General features: G+C 38.4%; 1 protein-coding gene across 4 annotated transcripts in view; it reads right to left on the minus strand.

Moving 5' to 3' along the window:
- arid4b (AT-rich interaction domain 4B) overlaps nucleotides 1-16,170 on the minus strand; it is a 168,525-nt gene that overhangs the window by 13,915 nt on the left and 138,440 nt on the right. For 2 of the 4 annotated variants that reach the window (XM_079843602.1, XM_079843601.1), the window contains exons 17-19: nucleotides 11,507-11,689; nucleotides 3,844-3,928; nucleotides 3,036-3,243 (exon numbers count right to left, since the gene is read on the minus strand). In XM_079843602.1, coding sequence (XP_079699728.1) covers nucleotides 3,036-3,243; nucleotides 3,844-3,928; nucleotides 11,507-11,689 — 476 coding nt within the window. The remainder of the gene's footprint in view (nucleotides 1-3,035; nucleotides 3,244-3,843; nucleotides 3,929-11,506; nucleotides 11,690-16,170) is intronic. The other 2 variants (XM_079843603.1, XM_079843604.1) reach the window with 2 other exon arrangements.

Below are 16,170 nucleotides of genomic sequence, written 5' to 3' on the forward strand. Positions count from 1 at the left end.
CTTTGGGGAGTGGAAATTGCTAATAATGCAATAATTGCGCCTCAGCCGCCATCTACCTGTTATAGTGGTCATTTCATGTCTTTTTTTAAAGGGATAGTTGATGTGATCTGCTTACCTCGAGGGCATCCAAGATGTAGGTGTGTTTGTTTCTTCAGCAGAACACAAATTAAGATTTTTAACTCAAACGGTTGCAGTGTGCCAGTCATATAATGCATGTCAATGTTCACATTTTACAGTATGAGAGCAATAAGAGTAAACAACATAGACATACGAATCCATATTTAACCCTGCGGCTCGTGATGATACATTAATGTCTTAAGAAACTAAACGATCGGTTTGTGTGAGAAACCGAACAGTATTTATATCATTTTTTACCTCAAATACAACACTATGTACAAAAACCGCGAGCGGTTCTTCTGGCGAGTGAGGTCAAATGTTCACAATATAGCGTATCTCAATGGGATACAAACGGCGGAAGTGATCTCTCTCGTGTATCTCTACGCCATATTGTGTAATTTGACCTCACTTACAGGCAGTGATGGTGCACTCAGTGTTGTATTTGAGGTTAAAAATGATATAAAAACTGTTCGGTTTCTCACACAAATGGATCATTTCGTGTCTTAAGACATCAATTTATCAACACGAGCCGCGGGGTTTAATTTGGATTTGTCTGTGTATGTTTTTTTTTACTCTCATAGATGATGTTACCATTGACATGCATTATACGACTGGCACACTGCAACGGCTGGAGTTAAAAATCTTAATTTGTGTTCTGCTGAAGAAACAAACACATCTACATCTTGGATGCCCAGTGGGTAAGCAGATAAACATCACATTTTCATTTTTGGGTGAACTATCCCTTTATACAAAAGTGCTCGTTTGCCACAGTGTTGGTTTTCCTACACCTTTAAACTTTTAGTTTTACAAATCATCACATAAAAAATAAATAACATTAAAATTGGATAATATTTAGTAGGGATGCAACAATACAGTTAGTCCACGGTTCAATACATACCTCGGTTTTTAACCAGTTTTCGGTTCAGTTCGGTTCTGATGGCTTGCCACATACATTTTTTGCTATTCTATTCTTAGGCGACAGGAACAGCAAGATGTTAAAGAGAAAAAATACTATTTTTTTATTGCAATACTCTTTCTTTCTTTAATTTACTTAAAAGAATTGAAAAACCTTACTTAAACTTAAAACTTTACTTAAAAAAAAACCCTTGTACACATTCCTGGTGTATTGGATAATATAAAATAAACATATATAAAGATTTATACTGGCAGCTCAGAGCTGTACAGCAGCATTTAAGTATGAAATTGAATGAATGAATGTAAAAATAAAACACTACATAGACTTCACTATAAGATATACACTGATTCTTATTAAAGCTACTGTATTAGTTTTTCAGTCAAGAGCAGTGAGTGATTTTCTCTTTGTCTTTTGTTGTTGTATTGACATTAAAGGGATAGTTCACTCAAAAATGAAAATTCTGTCATCGAGAAATGAATACAGGTTTGAAACAATATTAGAGTGAGTAAATAATGACTTAATTTTATAGGTGAACTGTCCCTTTAAGGACAGCGTGTTCACTATAGGCTGCGCTGCTGTCAGTTTAAGACCTGCACGCATCTAATATACAGACACACGGCGATTTTGTTTACGCCGATTGACTGTTTATGTTAACCTTGTGTGTATTTGACAGTATTAGCGCAGTAAGACGACTACTTAGTTCAGTATTCACGTGTTTGACAGGCTTTTAGTGCGTATGCACGCGAATGAAACCGGCAAGGCTTTAAAACGCATGCAAATAATGAACTTTCGTGATTGTGAATAAGTTTAACTATAGTGTTCCGTGAGTATAACTCTACCACTAACGTGTGATGTGAATGTATGACGCGTTGTTCAGTGTTGGGATGGAGGCAAATTATAGAATTTGTAGAAAAATAATTAATTAAAAATGCGAAACCGAAAAAAACGCAATTCACAAGCTCGTATTGAACCGTGAATGCCGTACCGAACGGTTCAATATTATATTGAGAATTGTGGCATCCCTAATATTTAGAGCTTTGAAGTGCTGGAAAGAGTGTGAAGCTCTTGAAAGTGCTTGAATTTCCCTCTCAAAGGTTTGAACCCTGAGATGAATAATGTCAAAAAGCTATTTCTTCCACAATACCATGCGGTGTAACTACAGTAAATCATGGTGAATGTTGGTGATTTGTCACTGAAACCCCTGAATGTTTCAATGTTTCTCCTGGTTTGCACGTCAGCGCTGTTTGATCTGATATCAGTAGCGATGTTAGTAATTCTGTGGTGAATTCAAACACTTTCTCACTGGATCTCCAGCGCTGTGAAGTAACGGTGTCACGTGATCGAGATCAGTTGTGCTGCGCTGTCTATTGTAGTGCGGATCTGTCCCACTTTTGTTTCGTTTGCCGTTTGATGTTTCTCATGTGTAACAGAAATGGCAGCTCTCATCAGTTGGACACCAGTGCCACCTCTAACAAAATTTAGTCGCACCAGCAAGGGAAAAAAAAGGTTGCAGAACGTGACTATTTGGTCACTCAGGAGCTCTGTTAAAGGTGAAGTGTGCATTTTCTCAAACAATGGTGGCACAAAATGGAAGTAAAATGAGTTTTTCCAAAGATGTTTCGCAAACGCCTCACATTACTATTCCTTCTGCCACTGTCTGTACACACACAGATGTCAGGCTGCTACAACAAACAGACCAAGTGACTTTCACCCATCAGGACCAATGGGTGACTCTAAACCAGGCTTCCTCAAATCTTGCGCTGGATGGTCAATGCCCTGGAGAGTTTAGCTCCAACCCTGATCAAAACACACCTGAGCAAGCGAACCAAGGTCTTCAGGATCACCTGAAAATCACAGGGAGGCGAGTTTGATCAGGGTTTGAGCTAAACTCTGCAGGACAGGATCTGAGGAACCTTTTTAGTGTTGACAAATTGCACACTTTACCTTCAAAAATATGGCATATTCTACGACTCGTATCAATGCACTGTGAATATAAAGGTACCGGGGAGGCCGTTGAGAATGGATGTGATCTCGATGGGCTTGACGGGCGTTTGCTGGTTTCGTTCATCATCACCTGACTCGTCCATCTTTGAGAAGACATCACTGCCAGAGTTCAGTTTGGACAACCGATTGATGCGATTTCTGGATGAAGGAAGATCCTCTCTGTCCGTCAGTCTCTCTATTCGGTCTCTTTCCCGCTCTGCTTTATTCTGTCATTAAACAAAGACGGCAAATTAACAGTGTAGCTCCTCTAAATATGAATATACACTGCCGTTCAAAAGTAAAAAAATTTTTTTGAGAAATAAATTAATACTTTTAATCATCAAGGATGCATTAAACTGATCAAAAGTGACAGTAAAGACATTTATAATGTTACAAAAGATTTATATTTCACATAAATGCTGTTCTTTTGAACTTTCTATTCATCAAAGAATCCTGAGAAATAAAATGCATGACGGTTTCCACAGAAATATGAACTGTTTTCAACATTGATTATCATCATAAATGTTTCTTGAGCACCAAATCCTCATATTAGAATGATTAGTGAAGGATCATGTGACACTGAAGACTGGAGTAATGATGATAAATTCAGCTTTGATCACAGGAATAAATTACACTTTATTATATATTCACATAGAGAACAGATGATTTACACTGGAATAATATTTCACAATTTTTACTGTATTTTTGATCAAATAAATTCAGCTTTGGTGAGCAGAAGAGACTTATTTTAAAGCATAGTGACCCCAAACATTTGAACGGTAGTGTGTTCATGTGCTAAACAAATCAGAGAGAAAATCAGACTATACCTTTATTTTTTTGCGGTGCTTTATTTTGGGGACGTTCTTATTGGCTGGTCTGACAATCTTGTCAGCTTTGATCCACTCGTCATACCTGTTAAGAGAGAAAGATTGGTCAACATTTACTAATTAATACGTCTCCAAAACTAATAAAACTCTGCGTCTTGTTGCAATTATGAACTGCAATGTTCAAATAATGACACTGCACAACTGCACAATATAAAGAGATAAAGAGATTTCATTCATTCCAATTGAAACAAAAAGTGTCCATGTAAACGTAGCCACTGCAAAACAGAGACAATATACTAAACCATCAAAGCTGCCGCAGGATGTTCAGAAGGACCTGCTCTATTTCTGTCAGCAACACGGAAATCAGCTTCTCAGAAATATCCACACAACACAAACAAACTTGACCCAAATCTGAGAAGTTAAACTTGAGCATGTCATGATAACTGATCATTGATTTCTGTCCTAGTCTAAAGGGTAAAGCATACCGACAACAATCTGCAATGGCAAAACTCCCAGAAATCATTCGTTTTTAATGAGAGACAAATCCAGAACTGAGCAAAGATGGCAACATGCAGATTGTGTAGTTCGCTGTGGCGGCTGAAGACCTGCCATTGAGATGAATTGAGGGAATGCTAGCGGATCGCTCTCCACCTCCTCATACGGGTCACTGCAGTCAAGTCAATGGCAGTGTACGTACTTTCACGCTTTATTCGTTTCTGATCAACCTCTCAGGCACAGAAAAGAAGCCAAAAGGTCTGTAATGCATCGAATATTAAAATAAATGCCAAATACATTTCTAAATTAAAGCACACTTGACTTATTTCTATCATCCAACGTTCTTCCTCTGGCTCAAAGATGGTAATAAGAGGCTGTTTTAGTCCATCACTAAGCTGAACCGTTTCCACAGGACGATATGTCTCGGACTAGGACTGCTCGATTATGGCAAAAATCATAATCGTGATTTTTTTCTGGGTCAATATTGAAATCATGATCATTGGTGGGCGATATGACCAAGTCTTATTTCACAGTATTCAGACAACTAATAGCCTAAAGCAAAAATGTAATAATCAAACGTAAAACAACACGGCATACTCTTACTGTACACATTAAATACAGAATTATCCTTGTTAAAGCTACTTAAGATCAGTGAGGGATTTTGTCATGTGTTGTTTGATGATCATTAATGACAGACAGCAGAAGGTTTATTAGGCTGCTGTCACTTTAAGAGTGAATGCACGGATCCAATATACGATGCTTTCTCAACTGTGTACGTTTACTTAAAGGGTTAGGTCACTCAAAAATGAAATTTCTGTCATTAATTCCTCACCCTCATGTCGTTCCAAACCCATAAGACCTTCGTTCGTCTTCAGAACACAAATGTAGATTAGTGATGAAATCCGAGAGCTTCAGACAACAACACAACCACTTTCAAGGCCCAGAAATGTAGTAAAGATATCATTAAAGTAGTCCATGTCACTCCAGTGTAGGGATGTGACGGTGAGGACATTTTCCCACCGGTTAATCAACACGTGACAACACCGGTAATACTGGCGTTACCGGCAGGGGCTTTTAAATAGCTAATTCTAAACTGAAAGTAAAATGCACAAGGCCGCTCTGGCATTCATAACGGTGTGGAGCAAAGCGAGTGCTTTCAATGAAAATCTTCCATAGGAATAAACTGAAAACACGCCAGTGGACATGCACTGTGAATGAACGACATAGCGGGCGTGAATGAACGACAGAGCGGCCGTGAATGAACGACAGAGCGGCCGTGAATGAACGAATGCGTGGCCGTGAATGAACGACAGAGCGGCCGTGAATGAACGAATGCGCGGCCGTGAATGAACGACAGAGCGGCCGTGAATGAATGAACGAATGCGCGTCCGTGAATGAACGACAGAGCGGCCGTGAATGAACGAATATGCGGCTGTGAATGAACGAATGTGCGGCCGTGAATGAACGACAGAGCGGCCGTGAATGAACGAATATGCGGCTGTGAATGAACGAATGTGCGGCCGTGAATGAACGACAGAGCGGCCGTGAATGAACGAATATGCGGCTGTGAATGAATGAATATGCGGCCGTGAATGAACGAATATGCGGCCGTGAATGAACGACAGAGCGGCCATGAATGAACGACAGAGCGGCCGTGAATGAACGAATGTGCGGCCGTGAATGGACAACAGAGCGGCCGTGAATGAACGAATGTGCGGCCGTGAATGAACGACAGAGCGGCCGTGAATGAACGAATGTGCGGCCGTGAATGAACGACAGAGCGGCCGTGAATGAACGAATATGCGGCCGTGAATGAACGACAGAGCGGCCGTGAATGAACGAATGTGCGGCCGTGAATGGACAACAGAGCGGCCGTGAAAGAACGAATGTGCGGCCATGAATGTACGAATGTGCGGCCGTGAATGAACGAATGTGCGGCCGTGAATGAACAACAGAGCGGCCTTGAATGAACGAATATGCGGCCGTGAATGAACGACAGAGCGGCTGTGAATTAGCAAATATGCGGCCGTGAATGAACGAATATGCTGCCGTGAATGAACGAATATGCGGCCGTGAATGAACGAATATGCAGCCGTCAATGAACGAATATGCGGCCGTGAATGAACGACAGAGCGGCTGTGAATTAGCAAATATGCGGCCGTGAATGAACGAATATGCGGCCGTGAATGAACGAATATGCGGCCGTGAATGAACGACAGAGCGTCCGTGAATGAACGAATGCGCGGCCGTGAATGAACGACAGAGCGGCCGTGAATGAACGAATATGCGGCCGTGAATGAACAACAGAGCGGCCGTGAATGAACGAATGTGCGGCCGTGAATGAACGACAGAGCGGCTGTGAATTAGCAAATATGCGGCCGTGAATGAACGAATAAAAAAAAAAAGACTGATCGTTTGGCTAGATAAGACCCTTATTGATCGTCTGGTACCGTTTGATGTGGTTTAAAGCCCTTTTGAAGCTGTACTGAACCTCTCATTTGGACCTTGAACCGTTTAGAGGGCATTGACTTCCATTATATGGAGAAATATCCTGAAATCTTTTCATCAAAAATCTTCATTTCTTTTCGACTGAAGACAGAAAGACATGGATATCTTGGATGACAAGGGGGTGAGTAAATTATAAGCAAAAGTTTATTTGAAAGTGAACTAATCCTTTAAATAGGCACTTTTACATTTTGCTTTGAAACCAAATCTTCCGCCGTCATCTTGAGATCTGACTCCTGCTGCGTTTGTGCCGCGACTCTCGTTCGGCTCACGCTGTATTGAGCAGACACGTTCAGTTTTTAATTGTCTGTTCTCTAACTGAACTAAATTATTTTATTACTAGCTATAAAAAAAGACAGTGGGGGCGGTGCCACGGTGGGAAAGTGTTGTTGAGCCTGAACACAGTCAACACCGACTATCACAGCAAGCCCACTCCAGTGGTTCAACATTAATGTTATCAAGCGACGAGAATACTTTTCATGCGCCAAAAAGCAAACAAAAATAACAATAATAAATAACTTTATTCAACAATCTCTTCTCTTCTGTGTCACACATGGATGTGGTGCTCAGCCAATGGTGAGCCGCTGGTCTGCTGTAGACCCCAGAAGCGCTGCACTGTGTGAATAGCCCATAAGACAGTAAAAAAGAGAGAAGACATTGTTGAATTAAGTCATTATTTTTGTTTGTTTTTGCGCACAAAAAGTATTCTCATCGCTTCATAACATTAAGGTTTAACCACTGGAGTCACATGGACTTTTTTAACGATGTCTTTACTTCCTGTCTGGGCTTTGAAAGAGTTAATTAAACTGCTGTCTATGGAGGGTCAGAGAGCTCTTGGATTTCATCACTAATATCTTCATTTGTGTCTGAAGATGATGAAGCTCTTACAGTTTTGGAACAACATTAGGGCGAGTTATAATGACTGAAATGTCATTTTTGGGTAAACTAACCCTTTAAGACATATTACGTGTTTACGTGAATACTCTCCAAAAAAGCATTTTGACATTTTTGTGTGTAGGCGTTTTGGCATGCATCCAAAGCCCGTTTGCTTCTCTACGTTCGGCTCAGACTCCGAGTGCGCACACAGGAAGCCGCTTCTCTTTTGTAGCTTAAAAGGTTAGTTCACCCAAAAATGAAAATTAGCCCATGATTTACTCCCCCTCAAGTCATCCTCAGTGTATATGACATTCTTCTTTCAGACGAATAAAATCATTAAGTCCATTTTTTATGTCCAAAAAGAAGTGCATCTATCCATCATATAACTGCTCCACACGGCTCCGGGGGGTTAATAAAGGCCTTCTGAAGCGAAGTGGCGCGTTTGTGTAAGAAAAATATCCATATTTAAAACTTAATAGACTAAAATAACCAGCTTCCGGCGGTCAGCGGTATGCGAGTCGACTTACGGTGAAAGAGTGACCCCTGACGTACAGGAGCATCGCACGCTTTGACGTCTCCCGTGGATTGGGCTGGGCAACAAACTCACGCTCCTCTTCTCTTAAAGTGAAATCCTTCGCCATTTCTCTCTAAAAATGATCGTTTTAGACTCTAATTCATGACCGGTGTTTTGTTTTGCTCTATCCTCTGCGCTTCTGCGTTCGTCAGTATGCATGCGTCAAGGATATTTTTCTTACACAAATGCGCCATTTCGCTTCAGAAGGCCTTTATTAACCATCAGAGCCGCGTGGAGCAGTTATATGATGGATAGATGCACTTTTATTAAGGATGGATGCACTTTCATGATGGATAGATGTACTTTTATGATGGATGGATGTACTTTTATGATGGATGGATGTACTTTTATGATGGATGGATGCACTTTTATGATGGATAGATGCACTTTTATGATGGATGGATGTACTTTTATGATGGATAGATGCACTTTCATGATGGATAGATGTACTTTTATGATGGATAGATGCACTTTCATGATGGATAGATGTACTTTTATGATGGATGGATGTACTTTTATGATGGATGGATGCACTTTTATGGTGGATGGATGTACTTTTATGATGGATAGATGCACTTTCATGATGGATAGATGTACTTTTATGATGGATGGATGTACTTTTATGATGGATAGATGCACTTTTATGATGGATAGATGTACTTTTATGATGGATAGATGCACTTTCATGATGGATAGATGTACTTTTATGATGGATGGATGTACTTTTATGATGGATAGATGCACTTTCATGATGGATAGATGTACTTTTATGATGGATGGATGTACTTTTATGATGGATAGATGCACTTTTATGATGGATGGATGTACTTTTATGATGGATAGATGCACTTTCATGATGGATAGATGTACTTTTATGATGGATGGATGTACTTTTATGATGGATGGATGCACTTTTATGGTGGATGGATGTACTTTTATGATGGATAGATGCACTTTCATGATGGATAGATGTACTTTTATGATGGATGGATGTACTTTTATGATGGATAGATGCACTTTTATGATGGATAGATGTACTTTTATGATGGATGGATGCACTTTTATGATGGATAGATGCTCTTTTATGATGGATAGATGCTCTTTTATGATGGATGGATGCACTTTTATGATGGATAGATGCTCTTTTATGATGGATAGATGCACTTTTATGATGGATAGATGCACTTTCATGATGGATAGATGTACTTTTATGATGGATGGATGTACTTTTATGATGGATGGATGTACTTTCATGATGGATAGATGTACTTTTATGATGGATGGATGTACTTTTATGATGGATAGATGCACTTTTATGATGGATGGATGTACTTTTATGATGGATAGATGCACTTTCATGATGGATAGATGTACTTTTATGATGGATGGATGTACTTTTATGATGGATAGATGCACTTTTATGATGGATGGATGTACTTTTATGATGGATAGATGCACTTTCATGATGGATAGATGCACTTTTATGATGGATAGATGCACTTTTATGATGGATGGATGTACTTTTATGATGGATAGATGCACTTTTATGATGGATGGATGTACTTTTATGATGGATAGATGCACTTTCATGATGGATAGATGTACTTTTATGATGGATGGATGTACTTTTATGATGGATGGATGCACTTTTATGGTGGATGGATGGATGCACTTTTATGATGGATAGATGCACTTTTATGATGGATGGATGCACTTTTATGATGGATGGATGCATTTTTATGATGGATAGATGCACTTTTATGATGGATGGATGCACTTTTATGATGGATGGATGCACTTTTATGATGGATAGATGCACTTTTATGATGGATAGATGCACTTTTATGATGGATAGATGCACTTTTATGATGGATGGATGCACTTTTATGATGGATAGATGCACTTTTATGATGGATAGATGCCCTTTTATGATGGATGGATGCACTTTTATGATGGATGGATGCACTTTTATGATGGATGGATGCACTTTTATGATGGATAGATGCACGCTTATGGACTTCATAAACGAGCATTATAAAGCTTGGAAGAGCCAGGACATTTTTAATATAACTCCGGTTGTATCCGTCTGAAATAAGAATGTCATATACACCTAGGATGACTTGAGAGTGAGTAAATCATGGAATAATTTTCATTTTTGGGTGAACTAACCCCTTTAATACACTTTTAATAACAATGTTTAATATCAAACATGTCCCGCAGTTTAGCAACCGTAGCCTGCATTTTACAACACTCACTTCGGCTGATTTTGATGTTAAGTTAAGGCTTATGGAGGAACGAAAGCGCACCGCTGTGAAGGAAAGGAAGGTTTGTATCACGTTTTTGTAATCACTGGAAGCCAAAATCGAAATCAAACCAATGATTAAATCGCACAGCCCTATCTCAGACACACACTCCGATCACACACACACTCCGCCTGATGCACGTTGCACACAAAACTAGAAAGCACTTTTTCAATCCGGCAAGCTGTGTTCACAAAGTACCAGCGTCACATTACAAGCCAAAGTTTTCCAGATCAGTGCATCAAATCTTTGAAAGGCACTCAAAGTTTTGAGGCACTTATTAGTGACCTAGACATCCATTACACCAGTGAAATAATCAGTACCCACATTTCCTACTAATTTGCATCCACTGCATTATTTAAACACATTTCCACATGTTAAAAACAAAAAAGCTGTGGTTGGTCACTTGTCTGCAAAAGAGCGCTGCAGTGATAATGTATTTTTGTAGGCCAACCCGTACGTCCGCATCACTGCTTCCACTGGCTTTTGGATTATAAGCACCAACAAAAGTGTATGATTCTTACACCGTCTGTTCATCATGATAATGAAGCCTAAATACAACACAGTCGCACGACTTCAACACCGTTACGTTTCGACAACTCCTTCAGTCTTACTTTAAAAAACATTGCATAATGAGTCTTTTTGTTCGGCGTGATGATGTTTAATGTCCCTGACAACATCACAAGACGTATTTTATGTGGTAGAATATCTCGTGTTCACCACAGACCTTAAGTCAGGCATTTAACCCGTTCAAAAGCCCCTCGACTGACTTTCCTGACGATGAAGTTCCATCAATGAAATGCTCGTTTCCAGGTTTTGGCCTACAAAAACTCCATATGCACCAGACTCTCTAACTCCGGGTTGTTGGTAAATGCAAACAAAAGAGGCGTGAGTTCCCAGGGTCCTGCCTTACCTGACGTTCCAGCCACAGTAGTGCACCAGGTAGAGCACCTCTCCCCCCTCCAGGTCTGACTCTTTCACAGTGGCTTCGTACGTCTTCTGATTGCGGCCTCGCCCATACCTCACCTGCACCTTCATCCCAGGAGGGTAACACTCAAACTCCTCCCCTTCCTCCCACTCCTGACTGCTGACATCCCTGCAAGAAAGACAATTCAGTACTTCCTGTTTCCTGGCCCTAGGCTTCCCCACAACCGCCCTCCCCAAAAGCTCGCTGTCTCAGCCTAGTGCTTCTAACTCTACTTCTCCTCATCTTTCCCTGTCGGATCGTCGCCGTCGTCGTCGGAGGAGGAGGAGGAGGAGGAGGAAGGCATTATGGGGTCATCAGCCGGCTGTCTGAACCTCAACCTGGAATATATGAACTAAAACTGCCTGATTGGTTTACATGTCTGAATCTTCTGTCATCGTTTACTCACCCTCATGAAACCTGTGTCTCTTCCGTCTGAAGAATCTCAAGCTGTTCTTGCCATAGAATGAAAGCATTGGCTGTCAAGCTCCAAAAAAAGACTGAACTAAATAAGCGTCCTCAATCTGAAGCCATACGGTTTTGTGTACCAAGTTGTCATCTACTCAAACTCTTCTCTGCAGTCCGACTTGGATGATTCCACGCAGAAATACCAAATACGTCCATAAAATCTGGATGAAGACAACCATCCGTCTGCAAGGCAGTTGACACAACTGTGAGCGTCATGTGACAAATCACTCTAGAGCTGGAGGAAAACGACATCACTGATTGGACGACACTGATCGGGCGGAATATATTACAGGTCGATTCGAAGTTCTATCAAAAAAATCATAATATAATTGATTTATATATATATATATATGAAACATGTTTTATATGTTAGCCTCTATAATAACACATATATAATTATTTCGATTTTTTATATAATTAAATATGATTAAAAATGTATTATTATTCTAAATTATTGTAATGTTTTACTAGCAAAAAACTATTCATTATTTCCATTTTTTAATTCATTTTATTTAAATAATTTTGTTGTTCATTCTAAATTCTATCAAAAAAAATAATACAATTTATAATATATATATATAAATAAACAATTACTGGTGAAACTTCAACAATTTCTGTATAGGTTATATATTTCATATATATATATATTTTTTTCTTCTATATTTCAATCTGTATATATAATAAAATAAGTTAAATATATGACAAATTATATAATGTACTTGTTTAAGTATAAAACTATTCATTATTTTAATTATTATTTTATCATGTATAATATATGAATAATATAATGTATATTAAAAATACATAAAAAATATGATAAACAATAAATCATTGAATACTAGTGAATCTACAATAATTTTTAAATGTAATATATACATAAAAAATATGATAAACAATAAATCATTGAACACTAGTGAATCTACAATAATTTTTAAATGTAATATATACATAAAAATATGATAAACAATAAATCATTGAACACTAGTGAATCTACAATAATTTTTAAATGTAATATATAAATAAAAAATATGATAAACAATAAATCATTGAACACTAGTGAATCTACAATAATTTTTAAATGTAATATATACATAAAAAATATGATAAACAATAAATCATTGAATACTAGTGAATCTACAATAATTTTTAAATGTAATATATATATACATATATATATATATCTGTAAAAATAATACATATTTTAGTATATAATATAACAAAATATATATCATATGTATTTAAAATTGTATAATAAAAAAATAAAAAAAAATAAAAAATTATATAATAAATAATAAATAATATATACACAATAAAAATGTTAGAAATTATGATACAAAATTATAATTAAAAATATATATGTATAATGCATGTTTCACTAGTATAAAAGTATTAATTATTTTTTATCATGTTTTATCATGTATAATATATTAATAATATACAGTATATATTAAATAAATAGAAATAAAACTTAAAATATGACAAAAAATAAATAGTGAATCAATCCACGATAATTGTTATTTATTATATATATATGTAAAAAATAATAAATATTTTAGTTAAACATAAACAATATAACAAAATATAAGTGATTTTTATGTTATTTTCTCAGAACACATAACCATGTTTAAATGGCAGTGAATGGAGAAAGATGCATTTGCCTCATTATGGTGTGGTTACGGCATCTCCCATTGGGCACTAACCACCGATGCTAATCAGCAAACCTGTACTACACAGCTAGCGTTATGCTAATATTAATATTGTTTTTTAAATCTTTTTTTAGAGCTTGACAGCCTGTGGTCATTATATGAACATTCAGCTAAACGTCTCCTTTAGTGTTTCACAGAAGGAATAAGGTCATACAGGTTTAGACCAACATGAGGGCGAGTAAGATATTTCAAATGTGACTTTGAACTTGAGTTCAAGAAGTGTGTGTGTGTGTGTGTGTGTGTGACAGGGAAAGGGTCAGAGTGCAGCAAGAGGGCACAGCGAAGCTCAGCAAAGGGGCAAATCACAATCACGTTAGAGAGCAGAGAGGAAGCCACGTTAGACAGTTAGCACACTGAACTCTCCCGCTTCACTTCATACAGCTCCACCGAGAAACAACCCTGGTTAGTTAGCAGACGACTCAACTAGTGATGCGACAACTGAGCTGGTGCTAGGCAGGACCCTGGATCCACATAGTTATGTGATTCAATACACAACATGAAGGGGAAAACCACCACTGCAGGATGACAAGAAAGCATCTGTGAAAACCAGCTGAATAATCGGATCACAGCTACGCGAGGGAGATTAGTGAGGCAAGTTTAATCTCAAAAGGCAGAAGTTACATGTGCATCCAAACGCTTCAAATTAGAGTCAGTGCAACTTTTAGCAGATTTGGAGTAGAGCTGGGAATCGTACATTTTTTTAGTTCCGTTCCTTTTACAATTTTGACTTGGTTCATTTAAGCCTCGTTCAGACTGTCAGTCCAAATCCGATGGGAATCTGATCTAGTGTCCACACTGTGTATCGCAACTGTTCCGATCCGACGTTGGGTTGGTAGGCATAAGCCAAAAACAGCAACCTCGGCGCGAATTGAGCGTTTGAGTTGAAAAATCTGAACTTTGGCGGATATTCGCGCCGCGTTAACCAATCAGGAGCTTGCTCTAAGTAGTGACAACAACGAGGATCATATGTGGATACCCGGAGCTGTACGTACTTTATAGAAACAGGGATAAAAAGGATCTTGCTTGGAAGAAAGTGAGTGAGGAGGTCGGACAGTCTGATATGTTATAAAAAACGCTCTTTACTCAGTTTGAGCTCTACATAGAGTGATTTCAGGGGGATTGGGACACTTTTTGCCATTGAGATGACTCGGAAAAAGTGTCCCAATCACCCTGAATTCACCCTATTGAGACTACAAGCTAGCTAAAGCCGGCAAATTGAGCTTATTCACCGTATTTTAAAACAATCCATGTCAGTCATTTCGCAACGAGACGAGACGAGCCCCTCCCATGATGTGAATTTGCATCTGCTGTGAAGTGAATGTCACGCGCAAATGACGCGAGGAAACTCAAAATGTTCAAGCGTCCAACTATGTGCGAATAGCGCAATTTATTTGCGCAAGTCACGTCTGGTGTGAACGCACAGTAACGGTACACAAAACTGATGGTTCAGTACAGCAGGGGAGAGAAAACTAAATATAAAATAGCTTTTTTAAAATTAAACAGTGTTTACTGAATAAATTGTGTCTGTCCTTAAATTAATTCAATTATAGCTAAAAGTTTCTTAAAGATATTGCTGTAAACTATAGGGAGCCCTTACTTCACATTACTATAATAATAAAGGACAGAGCCCAAACTATTGGCCTAAACTCAGCTGCTCTTCATGTTTAGATATAATAATCATGCAAACAAGTAAACTTCACATTAGGCAGTTTTTGCATTACTTTCTAAATCTAATTATAAAATTATGTTTTTTATAAATTTTTATGTATTTATACACAGTGGCTGTCATTTTCATGACAGATTAATTTAAAACACATTAATAATCCAGACATCAGTAACAGGTTCAGATGAATAAAATGAATATAACGGCTAATATAGGTCATATATTCAGTGAAAGAGTTGATTTCTCTAGTGAACTCACAGCTGTGGACACTGAATGACTTCTGAGGTCATGTGATGCTGCGTGACTTTGTTCTCAAGCTGTTTTATTGACGTCTTTCCGCCGTTGAAACACTGATTGAGCGCTTACACCACATATGATGTGTTTCAGTAAGTGTGTATCCTCAACATACCTTCAGATGTTCATTCATGTTTATTCTTTGACTAGAGATGGTCGATCGCGTTCACTCGCCTATACAGTGATCAGTCGCGTCACATTAAAGAGCGTCAAAACGGCATTTATCGTTTGCATTTCGTAATAAAATGGACTGAATACTTCATATGTTTGTGTGTGAACTCATAGTTCCACACGTAAAACAAGCCGACTGTTAAAGATTGCATTCTGAACGGTTCGGTACACATGTGCACTGTAGCGAAAGCCCTGTACTGAAACGGTTCGGTACGAATGCGTGTACCGTTACACCCCTAGAGGCTGGTATGTGCGGCTTTATTCCACGCTTGTCGTTTCCGCCGGTTTCAAAACATGTCTCCATTATATTG

The sequence above is a fragment of the Gobio gobio genome (genome assembly GCF_949357685.1).
Source record: "Gobio gobio genome assembly, chromosome: 18".
NCBI classification, from domain to species: domain Eukaryota; kingdom Metazoa; phylum Chordata; class Actinopteri; order Cypriniformes; family Gobionidae; genus Gobio; species Gobio gobio.